Source organism: Nerophis ophidion, linkage group LG08 (genome assembly GCF_033978795.1).
Source record: "Nerophis ophidion isolate RoL-2023_Sa linkage group LG08, RoL_Noph_v1.0, whole genome shotgun sequence".
NCBI lineage: Eukaryota > Metazoa > Chordata > Actinopteri > Syngnathiformes > Syngnathidae > Nerophis > Nerophis ophidion.
In genome coordinates this window covers 17969443-17988749 of record NC_084618.1, presented here as the reverse complement: position 1 = coordinate 17988749, position 19307 = coordinate 17969443, and the positions used below count along the sequence as shown (strand labels likewise).

At 41.0% G+C, this 19307-nt stretch overlaps 1 protein-coding gene across 5 annotated transcripts in view; it reads right to left on the bottom strand.

Moving 5' to 3' along the window:
- The window catches only part of LOC133557450 (ceramide transfer protein-like), a 70252-nt gene that overhangs the window by 19110 nt on the left and 31835 nt on the right, over positions 1–19307 (bottom strand). For 3 of the 5 annotated variants that reach the window (XM_061907912.1, XM_061907914.1, XM_061907915.1), the window contains 2 exons: positions 4223–4330; positions 4016–4154 (listed from right to left, as the gene is read on the bottom strand). In XM_061907912.1, coding sequence (XP_061763896.1) covers positions 4016–4154; positions 4223–4330 — 247 coding nt within the window. The remainder of the gene's footprint in view (positions 1–4015; positions 4155–4222; positions 4331–19307) is intronic. The other 2 variants (XM_061907913.1, XM_061907916.1) reach the window with 1 other exon arrangement.

Here is a 19307-nt window from a genome sequence, read left to right as displayed (position 1 = left end):
ATGTGATTGGGGCCGGCACGCAAAGGCAGTGCATTAAGGTTTGTTGGCGCTCTGTACTTCTCCCTACGTCCGTGGTCTACATTAGATATGTACGATAGTGTTTTAAAAAGTCATAAATTTTACTTTTTGAAACCCATCCATCCATCCATTTTCTACCGCTTGTCCCTTTTTGCGGTTGCTGGTGGGTGGGTGGGGGCAGGGGGCTTGAGCTTATCTCAGCTGCATTCGGGCGGAAGGCCTCGTACACCATGGACAAGTCGCCACCTCATCGCAGGGCCGACACAGATAGACAACATTCACACTCACATTTTTGAAACCGATACCGATAATTTCCGATATTACATTTTAAAGCATTTATTGGCCGATAATATCGTCCGCCTGAAATTAATCGGACATCTCCACTAACTATCTAACCCAGGGGTGTCCAAAGTGAGGCCCGCAGGTCATTTTTTAAACGGCCCCACGGCACATTTTAAAAATACGATTGAAACATTTTTAAAACGTAAAAAGTGAAAAGGAGCCATTTTTTTTTTCCATTTTCTACCGCTTATTCCCTTTTGGGGTCGCGGGGGGCACTGGCGCCTATCTCAGCTACAATCGGGCGGAAGGCGGGGTACACCCTGGACAAGTCGTCACCTCATCGCAGGGCCAACACAGATAGACAGACTATATATATATATAAGATATAAAGGAGCAAACGGGTGAAATGTAACAAGAAAATGTTGCAATGTTTACTCTAATAACACAAAGCTGCCATGCAGGCTGTTTATTTCTTTAAAAGATAATAATGAATCAAAATCAATGTCATTACAAATTATTGACCTATTCAAGGCTCAAATTACGTCATGTTAAATTTTCCACTTTGAGATATTTTTGGGGGAAAATGTTGCATATTTTGTGTTTGCCATATAAAAAACTGAGCTGTTTTTTTCAAAGAAGGGCCTAAAACGAACAAACAAAAAACATAAACAACAATAAAACTTATAATTGACAGATAGATCTGAAGTTGATCTCGAGATTATTGTATTAAAAGTAAACAGTAAAAAAATTTAAAATTTATCTTTCAACATTTTAATGAGTAGGACCCTTTTGGATCCCCAATCATTTTAGTGTGATTTGTTTTTAAGTGTCATTGCTCCAAAAATAATAATGAATTAAAATCAACGGTGTTATTAGTTATTGACTTTTTTAAGGCTCCAATTATTATATAATGTCATACATTCCACTTTTAAAAAAATTGGGTGATACAATTGTGATCAAAATTAATCAACCCCCACACAATTTTGGTGTTTTAGCAAGTTGGACATTTATTCCATATATTGTTTATGGTCATATCAAATAAAGATGTGTCAAATAAACAAATGCAAATTAAGTTGTAACACTGTATTTTACAAAATACCAAAAAAGGACATTTTTCTTAATGTGTCATTGACAAAATGATTCAACCCCCTAGTTCCATGTATCTTTAGTACTTAGTAGAACACCCTTTGGCAGTAATGACATCCTTCAAAGGTGATACATAAGCGGACACAAGCTTCTTGCAACCATCTACAGGTATTTTAGCCCATTCCTCTTGGGCCAAGGCCTCCAGTTCATTCATATTCTTGGGCTTGCGTGCTGCAACTGCCTTCTTCAAATACCACCACAGCTTTTCTAGAGGATTTAGGTCTGGCGACTGTGAAGGCCACTCCAGAGTCTTCCAGCCCTTCTTCTGCAACCACTCTGATGTTGATTTGGAGGTATGCTTGGGATCTTTGTCCTGTTGGAAGGTCCAACGTCTCTCAAGCCTCAGCTTCGTCACTGACTTCATGACATTTGCAGCTAATATATCCTGCTAGGAAATAGAATTCATAATGCCTTGAACGCGCTGGAGATTCCCGGTACCTGAGGCAGAGAAACAGCCCCAGAGCATGATTGACCCCCCACCATGCTTAACAGTAGGTCAGGTGTTCTTCTCTTTCTAAGCTTAATTTTTTTCTCCTCCAGACATAACGTTGATTCATAGGCCCAAAGAGTTCCAGATTTGTCTCATCACTCCATAGAACAGTTTCCCAAAACCTTTGGGGTTTGTCCAGATGATTTTTGGCACATTGGAGTCTATTTTCTTGTGCCTGGTAGTCAGAAGTGGGGTGCGCCAGGGAGTTCTGCCATGGAGGCCTTCATCTCGCCTTATTGTCTGGGACGAAACCTGCGTTCCCCCCTCTGCAATGTCCTGTTGTAGTTCCTCAGCTGTTACCCGGGGTTTTTCACCACTGTACGCTTCAAATACCGGACAGCAGTTTCACACAGCTTCTTCTTTCTACCACACCCAGGTAGTGTTTCCACTGTGCCCTTAGCTTTAAACTTGCGAATTATGCTCCCAACTGTGTCTCTTGCTATTTTCTTATATCCATATCCTTTCTTATGAAGAGAAATTACCTCCTCTCTTGACTTCTTTGACCACTCCCTGGACTTCCCCATGTTGCAAATACACCATTGACCATCTACAAGAAGCTGAGCGTCACAGTCTTTTTCAGTCAGTTTAATTGTTGCTCGTTGTGGTTCTAATCACATCTACAGGTGTTTTCAACACCTGATTGAAAAGACCTTATTCAAATTCTGTTCTTAAGAGTTATGATCTTCAAGGGGTTGAATAATTTTGTCAATAAGATATTAAGAGAAATGACTCTGTTTGGTATGTTACAAAATATAATGTTGTAATTCAAGTTGCATTTGTCTATTTAATGCATCTTTATTTGATATGACCATAAACAAAATACAGAATAAACGTCCGACTTGCTAAAACACCAAAATTGTGTGGGGGTTGAATAATTTTGATCACAACTGTAGTATTGAATATTTTGTGTTTTTTTCAATCTAAAAACAGGGTTTTCTTTGACAACAAAGCGCATACAACTTAAATCTTTGAAATCATTGTATTGACAGATGGACCTAATGTTGATCTGGAGATTTAAAACTTGAATACTAATAATAAAACAAAATAATACTGAATAATAGGGGTGTGGGGAAAATATCGATTTCGAATACGAATCGAATCGTTTACGTTGTGCGATTCAGAATCGATTCTCTTTTTTTTTTTAATTAATTTATTTATTTTTGAATTTATTTATTTGTTTTTTTAATCAATCCAACAAACCACTACACAACAATACCATAACAATGCAATCCAATTCCAAAACCAAACGTGACCCAGCAACACTCAGAACTGCAATAAACAGAGCAATTGAGAGGAGACAAACACGACACAGTAGTGAACCAAAAATGAATATTATCAACAACAGTATCAATATTAGTTATAATTTCAGCATAGCAGTGATTAAAAATCCCTCATTGACATTATCATTAGACATTTATAAAAATAATAAAAAAGAACAATAGTGTCACAGTGGCTTACACTTGCATGGCATCTCATAAGCTTGACAACACACTGTGTCCAATGTTTTCACAAAGATAAAATAAGTCATATTTTTGGTTCGTTTGATAGTTAAAACAAATTTACATTATTGCAATCGGTTGATAAAACATTGTCCTTTACGATTATAAAAGTTTAAAAAAAAAAAAAAATCTACTACTCTGCTCGCATGTCAGCAGACTGGGGTAGATCCTGCTAAAATCCTATGTATTGAATGAATACAGAATCGTTTTGAAACGGAAAAATATCGTTTTTGAATCGAGAATCGAATTGAAAAAAATCGATATATTATCCAATCGTGACCCCAAGAATCGATATTGAATAGAATCGTGGGACACCCAAAGATTCACAGCCCTAATGAATAATGACACATTTTTAATATATTTTTGACCAAAACCCTTTGGGGTCCCCGGGATCTAGCCTGAATGGAGGCCTAAATGTATATTGGTTATACCTATATTGTATTGGTTTTTAAAATAAATTTAAAAAATGTCAAAATGGCTTCCGCTTGCTTTGATTTTTCAGTCTGCGGCCCTAAGTGGAAAAAGTTAGGACACCCCCGATCTAACCCGACTTTAGCGGGTTCTACTAATCGCCTCTTACTTTTGTCCCGCTGCAGCTCGTCCCTGGAGACGCCGTCCGCGCAGCCGTCAAAGTACTTCTGCAGCGTGTCCACCTGTCGGCACAGGATGTCCCTGAAGGTGTCCATCTCCGCCAGCTTCTCCCTCAGGCTGTGGCCCTTCTGGAAGGAAGCAAGGTGATCAGACGCCGTGCGAGGTTTCGGGACTTTTGGCGTGACGACGGGGCCACCTTGAAGGAGGAGGTGGAGGTGGCGGAGTAACCGCTGGTGGCTGACGCCAAGGACAGCATGGAGCCATGCCGCCGCAGACTGGACTCGGAACCGTAGCCGGGGTCCGCCTGCATCGGAGACAAGATCGAAAAGGGAGATTACACAGTGTGGACATCTAAGCTTTATGTTGTTTTAAGAGCGGGTAACCGTGGCAACAGCACAGCAAGCCCCTTTAAGAGACACTTTCGTGCTGCACCACCAGGAGGCAGTAGAAACCCAGCAAAGGTAACGACAGGTCAATGACCGAGAGTAACTAGAACACAGCCATTGTGGTCGCTCCTGCAGGTTCAACACGCTAACCACGGCCGATAAGGCGTACAAGATCCAATCAGTGCCACGCTTTGTCATCCCGTGGTTTTTTTTTTAATGGCCGCAGTGTGTCATTCCAGGAGGAATCCCACGAATGACAAGGCCTTTTATAAACAAGTGTTGCGTTGCCACGGAGACGCGGGCAGGAATGAAGAGGGGTGACTCATGGTGGGTGGGATGACCGCTGAAATTTACCGCCTGTGAGTCAACTCAAATGTTATAGCGCAGGGGTAGGGAACCTATGGCTCTTGAGCCAGATGTGGCTCTTTTGATGAGTACATATGGCACTCAGATAATTATAATTATATAGCTCTTTTCTCTAGTGACTCAAAGCGCTTTACAAAGTGACACCCAATGTCTAAGTTACATTTAAACCAGTGTGGGTGGCACTGGGGGCAGGTGTGTAAAGTGTCTTGCCCAAGGACACAACGGCAGTGACTAGAATGGCGGAAGCGGGAATCGAACCTGGAACCCTCAGGTTGCTAGCACGGCCACTCTCCTAACCGAGCTATGCCGAGTAACCGTGTAATACTCTTCCATATCAGTAGGTGGCAGTCGGTAGCTAATTGCGTTGTAGATGTGGGAAACAGCGGGAGGCAGAGTGCAGGTAAAAAGGTGTCTAATGCTTAAACCAGGGGCAGGGGCGGCATAGCTCGGTTGGTAGAGTGGCCGTGCCAGCAACTTAAGGGTTGCAGGTTCGATTCCCGCTTGTGACATTGTAGTTACTGCCGTTGTGTCCTTGGGCAAGACACTTTACCCACCTGCTCCCAGTGCCACCCACACTGGTTTAAATGTAACTTAGATATTGGGTGTCACTATGTAAAGCGCTTTGAGTCACTTGAGAAAAGCGCTATATAAATATAATTCACTTCACTTCACTTCAGGGAACCTATGGCTCTAGAGCCAGATGACTGCATATGGTTCTCAGATAAATCTTAACTGACATTGCTTAACACGATAAGTAATGAATAATTCCGCTGGTAATCACAGTTTCAAAATCATAAAACTTCTCATGCATTTTAATCCAACCATCCGTTTTCTACCGCACCTGTTCACAATGTCGCATGAATGGTAAGAAGTGAAGTGAAGTGAAGTGAAGTGAATTATATTTATATAGCGCTTTTCTCAAGTGACTCAAAGCGCTTTACATAGTGAAACCCAGTATCTAAGTCACATTTAAACCAGTGAGGGTGGCACTGGGAGCAGGTGGGTAAAGTGTCTTGCCCAAGGACACAACGGCAGTAACTAAGATGGCTGAAGCGGGAATCGAACCTGCAACCCTCAAGTTGCTGGCACGGCCACTCTACCAACCGAGCTATACCGGCCTATATTATATTTATTATTGGTTAACTTTTAGAATAACAATGTTGTTAAAAAGAATAAGAGACTTATTATACTCTACAAATGTTGGTCATACTTAAAAAATGCACGAATTTAGTTGTATTCAGTGTTGAAAAATGTTATATGACTCTTACGGAAATACATTTTGAAATATTTGGCTTTCATGGCTCTCTCAGCCAAAAAGGTTCCCGACCCCTGTTATAGCGGGAGTGGCGATGAGTTTGGCAACAGAGCTTTTTAGCTCATGCTTTTATTTTGGCGGCCAGTGGATTATTGCAAGGAGGCCAAGTTAAGTCAAGCGCCTTTTGGTACCTTCGATCCCTACAACGTGTCTGGACACCACGTTAAAGTACATCCGGCTCTATAGGGTCTTGGGACACTAGGACAGTGGTTCTCAACCTTTTTTCAGTGATGTACTGCCACTCGCAAAAGACTTATTGCACCCAATCCCGGACAAGCCCCCAAATTGTTGCGTTTTGGACCTGTTCTTCCTTCGGTCAACGCCCCCAGGTTCTTTGATGACACATAAGCTGGTTTTAAATCAATCAGAGACAGAGGTTGCTCATTTTTCTATTTTATTACCAAAGCGCCTTGGGAGATCAATCTAGATACAACATTTCAAAGCTCGGTCCAAATTGATCTAATCCTAAAATGGCAGTTTCTCCCTCCTCACTCTCTCTCACCCGCCCCTCTTCTTCTCCTCCCTACCTTGGACAGTAGAGATAACAGATTGTTATGTCTTCATTCACACATTCCAAATTCAAGGTCTATGTAAAAGGCTCACACTTCAGCTGTTCTAAAATCTGACTAGGAAATAAAAAGACAACCAAATCCAACAGTACCCCTTTTTAATTAAATAACCCCCTGTTACGTTCCACGGAGTGGTGGTTTGTTGTTTGTGTTTCTTCTTCTTTCGTTTGAACAGGTCACACTCAACCGCGACTGCTGCCAATCAACCGGTTCCTGTTCCCAGCTGTTCCTCATTTCACCTGTTGATCAACCAGCCAATCCCGGTCCACTATTCATCCTCCTGTGCTGCTTTAAATCACCTGCTCACCACTGGAAAGGGGAATTCTGCAATACCACCGTGGATGTGTGACAACCCAAAGGTAAACATGCAATTACTGAAGAATAGACATTTAAATAGTTACCAAATAGAACAATGGATTGAGGAAATGTTTTTTGACAACATCATGATATTCACAGATGCATCAAAAACTATAAATAGTAAAGTAGGAGCTGCTGCAGTTATCCCACAAGGAAATATAGTGTTAAATAAAAGAATCAGTGATAAACTGTTTTTACGGGCGAATTGGTAGCAATTTATATGGCAGTTAACTGGATAGAGGAAAACAAAGCAAGGAAAGTAGTCGTGTGCTCGGACTCCAGCAGTGCATTGACGAGCATAAAAAACATAGCATCAGAAACAAGACAAGATATAGTTTATGAAATAGTTCAGGCAATCTACAGAATAAATAAAGCGGGAGCTGTGCTAACATTTCTCTGGGTTCCTGCTCATGTAGGAATTGAGGGAAATGAGTTAGCTGATGGATACGCAAAACAAGCAAGCACTAAAACAGAAGTAAACATGCAGATTAAGCACAGTAAAGAAGAAGTAAAGAGCATAATTAAGATAGTACACAATAAAAAGTGGCAGGATAATTGGAATAAGGAAACAAAAGGTAGAGAGTTTTACAAAGTCCAGAGGACTTTACCATGAATTGATTAACGTGGACCCCGACTTAAACAAGTTGAAAAACTTATTCGGGTGTTACCATTTAGTGGTCAATTGTACGGAATATAGCCTTCCCGGTAAGGTTTATTCAGGTGTACTGGAGAGGAGGCTACGTCGGATAGTCGAACCTCGGATTCAGGAGGAACAGTGTGGTTTTCGCCCTGGTCGTGGAACTGTGGACCAGCTCTATACTCTCGGCAGGGTTCTTGAGGGTGCATGGGAGTTTGCCCAACCAGTCTACATGTGCTTTGTGGACTTGGAGAAGGCATTCGACCGTGTCCCTCGGGAAGTCCTGTGGGGAGTGCTCAGAGAGTATGGGGTATCGGACTGTCTTATTGTGGCGGTCCGTTCCCTGTACGATCAGTGCCAGAGCTTGGTCCGCATTGCCGGCAGTAAGTCGAACACATTTCCAGTGAGGGTTGGACTCCGCCAAGGCTGTCCTTTGTCACCCATTCTGTTCATAACTTTTATGGACAGAATTTCTAGGCGCAGTCAAGGCGTTGAGGGGTTCCGGTTTGGTAACCGCGGGATTAGGTCTCTGCTTTTTGCAGATGATGTGGTCCTGATGGCTTCATCTGACCGGGATCTTCAGCTCTCGCTGGATCGGTTCGCAGCCGAGTGTGAAGCGACCGGAATGAGAATCAGCACCTCCAAGTCCGAGTCCATGGTTCTCGCCCGGAAAAGGGTGGAGTGCCATCTCCGGGTTGGGGAGGAGACCCTGCCCCAAGTGGAGGAGTTCAAGTACCTAGGAGTCTTGTTCACGAGTGAGGGAAGAGTGGATCGTGAGATCGACAGGCGGATCGGTGCGGCGTCTTCAGTAATGCGGACGTTGTACCGATCCGTTGTGGTGAAGAAGGAGCTGAGCCGGAAGGCAAAGCTCTCAATTTACCGGTCGATCTACGTTCCCATCCTCACCTATGGTCATGAGCTTTGGGTCATGACCGAAAGGATAATATCACGGGTACAAGCGGCCGAAATGAGTTTCCTCCGCCGTGTGGCGGGGCTCTCCCTTAGAGATAGGGTGAGAAGCTCTGCCATCCGGGAGGAACTCAAAGTAAAGCCGCTGCTCCTTCACATCGAGAGGAGCCAGATGAGGTGGTTCGGGCATCTGGTCAGGATGCCACCCGAACGCCTCCCTAGGGAGGTGTTTAGGGCACGTCCAACCGGTAGGAGGCCACGGGGAAGACCCAGGACACGTTGGGAAGACTATGTCTCCCGGCTGGCCTGGGAACGCCTCGGGATCCCCCGGGAAGAGCTAGACGAAGTGGCTGGGGAGAGGGAAGTCTGGGTTTCCCTGCTTAGGCTGTTGCCCCCGCGACCCGACCTCGGATAAGCGGAAGATGATGGATGGATGGATGGATGTACGGAATATGTACTGTACTGTGGAATCTACTAATAGAAGTATCAATCAATCAATCAATCAAAGTAGGTGTCATGAGAGGAGGGGGTAGAAATAGGAAAGACATTATTACTAGAATGAGATTAGGACATAAATAGTTCACTAAAATTGATAGGCAAACATACTACAGGGCTGTGTGATTTTTGCCATCAGATAGAAAATGTTGACCATGTCTTAATGCAATGTAGGAAATATAATAGAGAAAGAAAAATACTGGAAAATAAGTTAGCAAAAGAAAATATTAGGTTAGAAGTGGGAGGTATGTTAGGATTGCATTCAGAAAACTTAGGATATAAAGCAATATACACATATTTAAAAAACACTGGGTTAAATAAAATAATATAGAGTAGGGATCCACCTCGGTCCACACTCCATTACAGTAGGTGGCGGTAATGCACACCAGAAGGTTGATTGCCACCCACCATAAAAACAAAAGAAGAAGAAGAAGAAGGAAAGGGGAATTATTTTTCTGACATGCTGTCTGGAGTTCTGAGAGACCCTACTTTGTCTTTGGCGACACTTATTTTTTATTCTCTTCAGTTTTTGGGACCTTTCAACCTCTGTGAGTATCTGCAGCCTAGTCTTGGGAAAGGTTAGACCAGGGGTTCGGGAACCTTTTTGGCTGAGAGAGCCTTGAAAGCCAAATATTTCAAAATGTATTTCCGTAAGAGTCATATAACATTTTTCAACACTGAATACAACTAAATTTGTGCATTTTTAAGTATGACCAACATTTGTAGAGTATAATAAGTCTCTTGTTCTTTTTAACAACATTGTTATTCTAAACGTTAACCAATAATAAATATAATAGTTCTTACCATTAATGCGACATCGTGAACAGGTGCGGTAGAAAACGGATGGTTGGATTAAAATGCATGAGAAGTTTTATGATTTGAACGTTATTTTTGAAACTGTGATTACCAGCGGAATTATTCATTACTTATCATGTTAAGCAATGTCAGCTAAGATTTATCTGCCATAGGTTCCCTACCCCTGGCTTAAGCATTAGACACCTTTTTACCTGCACTCTGCCTCCCGCTGTTTCCCACATCTACAACGCAATTAGCTACCGACTGCCACCTACAGATATGGAAGAGTATTACACGGTTACTCGGCATAGCTCGGTTAGGAGAGTGGCCGTGCTAGCAACCTGAGGGTTCCAGATTCGATTCCCGCTTCCGCCATTCTAGTCACTGCCGTTGTGTCCTTGGGCAAGACACTTTACACACCTTCCCCCAGTGCCACCCACACTGGTTTAAATGTAACTTAGATATTGGGTGTCACTTTGTAAAGCGCTTTGAGTCACTAGAGAAAAGAGCTATATAAATATAATTATCTGAGAGCCATATGCAGTCATCAAAAGAGCCACATCTGGCTCTAGAGCCATAGGTTCCCTACCCCTGGGTTAGACAGAGGCCTCTATACACTACACACGTAGGATTTTTGTTTGTGTATAGAGACACCAGGCTTAGTGTTGGCTGTCACCCTTGTATGTTTTGGACCCCCTTTTTGGGTTAGAGTAGTTAGGTAGGTTTTTGGTTTATGCTAATTAAATAGCTTTAGTTAGTCAGCTTACCTTTCTTTTCTAGAGGTGTATTTTGGTATGTTTTGTCCATTTCTTTGACAGCACCAGTAGTCCCAAGCTAGGCTAGCGTTGTGTCCTTGTTGTACCCGCCCTACCACCTGGTCCCTTTTTCAATACACTAGTTTTTGTTTTCAATTCTTGGCTTCAGCGTCTTTAATTTACAACTAATTTTATTTATACACTTTTATGTTGCGTTCCCCTATGATCCCTAGACTTCGAGCCATCTGGAACGTAACACCCCCTAAGCATTTTTGGTTGAAAAAAAGAGACGAAGTAAAATACAGCACTATGTCATCAGTTTCTGATTCATTAAATTGTATAACAGTGCAAAATATTGCTCATTTGTAGTGGTCTTTCTTGAACTATTTGGAAAAAAATATATAAAAATAACTAAAAACTCGTTGAAAAATAAACAAGTGATTCAATTATACAAGATTTCTACACATGGAAGTAATCATCAACTTAAAGTGCCCTCTTTGAGGATTGTAATAGAGATCCATCTGGATTCATGAACATAAATCTAAACATTTCTTCACAAAAAAATAAATCTATGGAACATGTCCACAAAAAGTACGCGTACCCCCATTTGAGAACCACTACACTAAGAGGTTAGCCCCTTTACTACTGTCACCCCAGGTGGCCCCTTGGCAAAAGCCTAGCACCTGACTGACCCCCTAGCCAGACCTTCTATCGCTCGGCTGTCGAGAGCCTGCTGACGTACTGCAGAACAGTGTGGTACGCCAGCTGCACAGAAGCAGACAAACAGGCGATTCAGAGGGTCATAAAGTCCGCACGAAAAATCTTCGGCTGCCCCCTGCCCTCTCTGAAGGATTTACATAACTCCCGTTGCCTCAAGAAAGCAAAAAAAGCATCGGCAAAGACAGCACACACCCTGGCTTCCCCCTGTTTGACCTGCTACCATCGGGCAGGTGCATCAGAGCCAGAACAAACAGGCTCAGAGACAGCTTCTTTCCCAGAGCTGTCACCATCTTGAACTCTAACTTAGAATAATGATAATATTTCACCCCTATACAAAATCCTACCCTAATACCCTACTGTGCAATACTACCCTTCGAGTGCAATACACTGATTGTTATTTATTACTTCGGTACTCTTGTCTTGTTCTGTATATTGTACAGTATTTTCTATTTCTAGTGTTGTGTATATTGTACAGGATTGCTTCTTATTTTTATTGGATAGTAGTCTGTTTATTTCAATTTTAGTTTTTTACTTTATTACCTCTTGTGTTATTCATTTTACCCCATATTTGCTCCCACTACTGCACCTTAAGTTAGAGTCTTTAAAAAAGTGCAAATGCAAATATAATGTTCCATTCTATTCTCGCCAGGGATACGGTGAAGACCTCAACGGAGGAGTAGGCGGAAAACGGTAGATTTAAGAACTACCACAACGGCTGCGAAGGCGGGGGAAGGCTGCAGCAGAAAAGGGTCCCCCAGTCGTCTTGGACTCCGTGCCCCTGGACCCTGACCTGATTCTGTCAAGGATGGTGTGGTGACTGTCTGTGCACGAGTCTCCCCACGTTAAACAAAGTCAGGCACAGGTAGGGCTGGGCGATGTATCGCGGGTTTGTCTCTGTGCGATATAGAAAATGACTAGTCACATACGTATACGCCCTCGCGGAGCAGAGAGGTAGCAGCATTGGTAATTTTAGCTGTGGTGCGAGTGGTAATACGAGAGAAAGAAGGTGCGAATCTGGTAACAAACGAAAGAAGATTTAATTCCCGAGAAAAACAGTAGGGGGTCCATCGCCTGGCGGTGGTTTGGCTTCGAGTGGGACTATGTCGAACAGACAACCGTAATTTGTCAAGTGTGGGGCAAAAGCGTAGCTACAAAAAGTAGCATTACTGCTTATATGTAGCATCATTTGAAAAGTCACCCGCTAGAGAATGAAGAGTGCTTACTCTGCACATCAACATCTCCGTTTGGTGACACACCAACAAAATGCCGAGGCAACCATTTCCACATCAACACCGTATGAAAAAAAAAGTCACCAACATAAAGAGATAACGTCCGCAGGAACCCACCACATAGCCATTAAATTTCCTATTATGCAGCTAATTTTTATTTGACAGTTATTGAAATATCTTGTGTGACATCATGCACAAAAGTGCACTTTATTTGTTTTAAACTACCGTATTTTTCGGACTATAAGTCACAGTTTTTTTTCATAGTTTGGCCGGGGGTGCGACTTATACTCATGGGTGAAATTATTAACACATTACCGTAAAATATCAACTAATATTATTTAGCTCTTTCACGTAAGACAGGGGTGTCCAAAATGTGGCCCGGGGGCCATTTGCGGCCCGCAACTAATCGTTAACCGGCCCGCCACACATTCTGCAAAAATTGCAAACTTGATAGTATTGCAAAAATAAAAAAAAAACATTTAAAAAAAAAAAAAGTGGAATGAGGTGAAATCTAATGAGAAAAATTGGAAATGTTGACACAAAGCTGCCATGCAGGCAGTTTTTTTTCCTTTTGTCTTTATTTTCTTTTTTTACCATTGCTCAAAAAAAAAAGACAAAAAAATCCATGTTATGATGAATTATAAAATGTTTTATGTGGAAAAAATATTGCATATGTTGTGTGGTTGCCATATAAAAACATAACATTTTTGACAAGAGCATAAAACAAACAAAATAATAATTCAAACTTAAAATCGACAGATATATCCGAAGTTGATCTTGAAATTTAAGTGTTAAAAATAAAAAAAAAACTGATAAAAATTTATCACTTTATGAGTGGGGAACTTTGGGATCTTAAATATATTTAGTAGGATTTTATTTAACTTTTCACTGTGATTACTCAAAAATATTGAATAATTAAAATCAATGGTGTCCTGCATTATTGATCTTTGAGGGCTTTAATTGCTAAATAAAAGGAACTCTCCTGAAGGAATCAAAGTACTATCTATTTTTTCTAAATACTACATATTTCAGTTTTACTATAAAAAAAAAGTTGTCTTTGACAGAAAAGGCATAAAAACGTATTTGTTTTACTTTATATCAACCTCAAGTTGATATAGAAATTTACTGTAAGCATTAAATAAAACATAATAATTTGACTTATTTTTAACATTTTAGTGACTGAGACCCTCTATGCTCCCCAGGAGCCCTAAGGATGAAAAAAAAAATTCCTTTATTTTGTTATGGTTTGAAAATGAAAAATATCAAAATGGCCCCGCATGCTTAAATTTTTCCGTGTGCGGCCTTCAGTGGAAAAAATTTGGACACCCCTGACGTAAGAGACTAGACGTATAAGACTTCATGGGATTTATGGACTAGGACTGACAGATTATTTGGTAAACATATAGCATGTTCTATATGTTGTAGTTATTTAAATGACTCTTAACATAATATGTTACGTTAAAGGGGAACATTATCAACATTTCAAAAGGGTTAAAAACAATAAAAATCAGTTCCCAGTGGCTTGTTGTATTTTTTGAAGTTTTTTTCAAAATTTTACCGGTCCCGGAATATCCCTAAATAAAGCTTTAAAGTGCCTTATTTTCGCTATCTTCGAAACCACTATCAATTTCCCTGTGACGTCATACAGGGCTGCCAATGTAAACAAACAATGGGAATACCACAGCAAGATATAGCGACATTAGCTCGGATTCAGACTCAGATTTCAGCGGTTTAAGCGATTCAACAGATTACGCATGTATTGAAACGGATGGTTGGAGTATGAAAATATTGAAGAAGAAACTGAAGCTATTGAGCGAATAGCTATTGACGCTATTCATAGCCATAACATCGCCAAATAGCTGCGTTAGCATCGCCAGTAAAAAGTGCGGACCAAACGATCAGGACTTTCGCATCTCTTGACACAGGAGCAACTTAAATCCGTCGATTGGTAAGTGTTTTTTCACATTAAATGTGGATGGAAGGTAATGTAATATAGTTGCAAATGCATCTGCAGGTTATCCATACATCTCTGTGCCATGTCTGCTTTAGCACCGCCGATAAATAGCATGTTAGCATCGATTAGCTGGCAGTCACGCCGCGACCAAATATGTCTGATTAGCACATAAGTCAACATCAACAAAACTCGCCTTTTGTGAATTTGTTGACTTTATAGTTGCAAATGCATCTGCAGGTTATCCATACATCTCTGTGCCATGTCTGCCTTAGCATCGCCGGTCAAATGTGGAGACACTCCGGTACATTCAATGGGGGTCTGGCGGCAGACACTTTTGCATCTTCGGGCCAGCGGTGCAACTTGAATCCCTCCCTGTTAGTCTTGTTACACCCTTTGACAACACACCGACAAGGCATGATGTCTCCAAGGTTCCAAAAAATAGTCGAAAAAACGGAAAATAACAGAGCTGAGACGCGGTGTTTGCAATGTGTTGAAAATGAAAATGGCGGCTGTATTACCTCAGAGACGTCACGTTCTGATGTCATCACCACATGAGCGATAAACAGAAAGGTGTTTAATTCGCCAAAATTCACCCATTTAGAATTCGGAAATCGGTTAAAAAATATATGGTCTTTTTTTCTGCAACATCAAGGTATATATTGACGCTTACATAGGTCTGGTGATAATGTTCCCCTTTAACATAGCAGGCACCTTCTCGGTTGGTTATTTATGCCTCATATAACGTACACTTATTCAGCCTGTTGTTCACTATTCTTTATTTTAAATTGCCTTTCAAATGTCTATTTTTGGTGTTGGGTTTTATCAAATAAATTTCCCCAAAAAATACGACTTATACTCCAGTGCGACTTATATATGTTGTTTTCCTTCTTTATTATGCATTTATTGGCAGGTGCGACTTATACTCCGGTGCGACTTATACTCCCAAAAAATACGTTCTGCACAAAAAGTGCACTTTAATTTTGTGTTTTTTTGATATGTCATCTGAGTGACATCATGCACAAAAGTGCACTAACAGCTTGTTTTAAAATGTCTCTGACAATCTTGCACTTTCTGTTTTAAAAGGACATGAATTTTTGTGCCACTGCTTAATAACTGTTTAATAAATACAGTTTTAATGTAGACACATAGAATCATCATACTGCTGTGATTATATGCATCAAGTGTTCATTCAAGGCTAAGGCAAAATATCCAGATATATATGGTGTATCGTGACATGGCCTAAAAATATCGAGATATTAAAAAAAAGCCATGTCGCCCAGCCCTACATACAGGCATCCTCCATAAAAAAAAAGATCGTCATACTCTTTGAGTGACCATCAATGATGATGAATCCCTACAATAAAAATAAAAATCGATATCATTGAGTTATCCGCATCAGTCAAGTAGTAACTTTTCTGTAAGACAACAAGAACACCAAACGTCAGCCGCTGCGTGTTTTGACACGCACAAGACACATTCTCTCCACACTTTGGAGACCGGGTGTGAATCGACATGTTGTTGACAAGTCTCACGTTTAAAAAAAAAAAACAAAAAAAAACAAATGGAGAACATAAATACCTCCTGGTGGCAAGTTGCTGCAAAGTATCTTGACCCTGGCAACTATTAGCACTAGTCTGACACATTTTTCCATCATACGAGGAGGCATGCACTAGTTCATGGGTGTCAAACTCTGGCCCGCGGGCCAAATTTGGCCCCCCGTGTAATTTCATTTGGCCCTTGAGGCAGTGTCAAATTAGCATTAGAGCTGGCCCGCCGGTATTATACAGCGCCATATTCATTCCTAATACTCATACTTCCCAACCCTCCCAATTTTCCCGGGAGACCCCCGTTTTTTCTGTGCCCCTCTCGAAAATCTCCCGGGCAACCATTCTCCCGAATTTCTCCCGATGTTCACCCAGACAACAATATTTGGGGCGTGCCTTAAAAGCCACTGCCTTTAGCGTCCTCTACAACCTGTCATCACGTCCGCTTTTCCATCTTACAAACAGGGTCACTTAACATTTGCGGCTTTTTACACACACAAGTGAATGCAAGGCATACTTGGTCAACAGCCATAGAGGTCACACTGAGGGTGGCCGTATAAACAACTTTAACACTGTTACAAATATGCGCCACACTGTGAACCCACACCAAGCAAGAATGACAAACACATTTCGGAAGAACATCCGCACCGTAACACAACATAAACACAACAGAACAAATACCCAGAACCCCTTGCAGCAATAACTCTTCCGGGACAATACAAAATACACCACCCGCTATCAACAAAACAACAATTTTATTTTCAAATGTATTTCCCTCCGGGTACTCCGGCTTCCTCCCACCTCCAAAGACATGCACCTGGGGATAAATTGATTGGCAACACTAAAAATTGGCCCTAGTGTGTGAATGTTGTCTGTCTATTTGTGTTGGCCCTGTGATGAGGTGGCGATCTGTCCAGGGTGTACCCCGCCTTCCGCCCGATTGTAGCTGAGATAGGGGCCAGCACCCCCCGTGACCCCAAAAGGGAATAAGCGGTAGGAAATGGATGGATGGATGCCATTGATGTTTTTTGAAAGTATATTTTGCACTATTAAGTTATATACACGTCGCTTGTTCCATATTCAGTGTTAAAGCTGATCAGTGTAGCAAACTGAGCAATAATTAACGTTTTATTCATGCACTTTCTTTTGCTACTTCAAGGCTTGAATGTTTGATTCATTCATTATTATTTTATTTTCAAATTTATTATTAGCCTGTTGAAAAAGTTTATTTTGATCCTTACCTCAGAGGGCTGCAAATAGAAAAGAGGCATTCAATTTTTACTATATCTTTATTTGATATGCCATTGATATTTTTCAATTATTATTGTTATTATTTGAAACTCAATTTTGCATGTCACTATGAAGTTATATAAGCCTTGCTTGTTCAATATTCAATGCAAAACTTGTTTGGGTCCTTATTAAAAGGTTAATTTGTTCAACCTTGGCCCGCGGCTTTGTTCAGTTTTAAATTTTGGCCCACTCTGTATTTGAGTTTGACACCCTTGCACTAGTTCCAACCTCCACCTCGCAGTCTGGAGATCGTGTAACTAGACTTAGACTTCAATCAATCAATCAAGGTTCATTTATATAGCCCGAAATCACGAGTGTCTAAAAGGGCTGCACAAACCACAACGACATCCTCTGCTCAGATCCCACATCAGGGCAAGGACTTAGACTTCCTTTTGTTGTCATTCAAATTTGAACTTTGCAGTACGGATAAGAACGAAATTTGGTTGCATTAGCTCATGGTAGTACAGGATAAAAGAGCAATAAGGTGCGGAGATAAATAACTAGCTTGGTTACGCGCTTGAGATGTATCGAGGCTGGCGTTTAGGTTTTGCCAACATTTTAGCAATGGAAAACAGATCCGAGGCAAGGCCACAAAACTCACTTTTAGGCTTCGTATTCATATTAATATTTGTGAGGACATTCGTTTATCTGATTGGTTTTCATTGAGGGCCGTATCGCTGTTGATGGCTTCCATCAAAGGGCTGCATGAAACAGCAAATATTACAAATTATGCATTTGAATACTAAAATATGTTTTTATGTACAGGGTATAGAAAAACCTGTTGATTTTACGGGTGAAAAAAATGGCAAGTCCTTCACCAGAATTTTACTGCGAAATATACAATTTTTACAACATATTACGGTAAATGGAAAAAAAATAACACTTTTTTTTTTATTCCGCCATCTGAGCTGCCAGATTTTTACCGTATTTTTTGTTTTCCATTTGCGGTAATACAACTTAAAAACAACAACAAAAACGGGCAGCTCAAACAACAGACTTTTATAGTTAAAAAAAAACTGTTTTTCTTTTCAATTTCCAGTAATATGCTGTAAAGACCACCATAAATGTTACCGTAAAACATACTTGCCAACGTTGAAACCTCCAAATTCGGTCCACTATGGACTGGACTCTCACTATTATGTTAGATCCACTATGGACTGGACTCACACTATTATGTTAGATCCACTATGGACTGGACTCACAATATTATGTTAGATCCACTATGGACTGGACTCTCACTATTATGTTAGATCCACTATGGACTGGACTCACACTATTATGTTAGATCCACTATGGACTGGACTCACACTATTATGTTGGATCCACTATGTACTGGACTCTCACTATTATGTTAGATCCACTATGGACTGGACTCTCACTGTTATGTTGGATCCACTATGGACTGGACTCTCACTATTATGTTAGATCCACTATGGACTGGACTCTCACTATAATGTTAGATCCACTATGGACTGGACTCTCACTATTATGTTAGATCCACTATGGACTGGACTCTCACTATTATGTTAGATCCACTATGGACTGGACTCTCACTATTATGTTAGATCCACTATGGACTGGACTCTCACTATTATGTTAGATCCACTATGGACTGGACTCTCACTATTATGTTAGATCCACTATGGACTGGACTCTCACTATTATGTTACATCCACTATGGACTGGACTCTCACTATTATGTTAGATCCACTATGGACTGGACTCTCACTATTATGTTAGATCCACTATGGACTGGACTCTCGCTATTATGTTCGATCCACTATGGACTGGACTCTCACTATTATGTTAGATCCAGTATGGACTGGACTCTCGCTATTATGTTCGATCCACTATGGACTGGACTCTCACTATTATGTTAGATCCACTATGGACTGGACTCACACTATTATGTTAGATCCAGTATGGACTGGACTCTCGCTATTATGTTCGATCCACTATG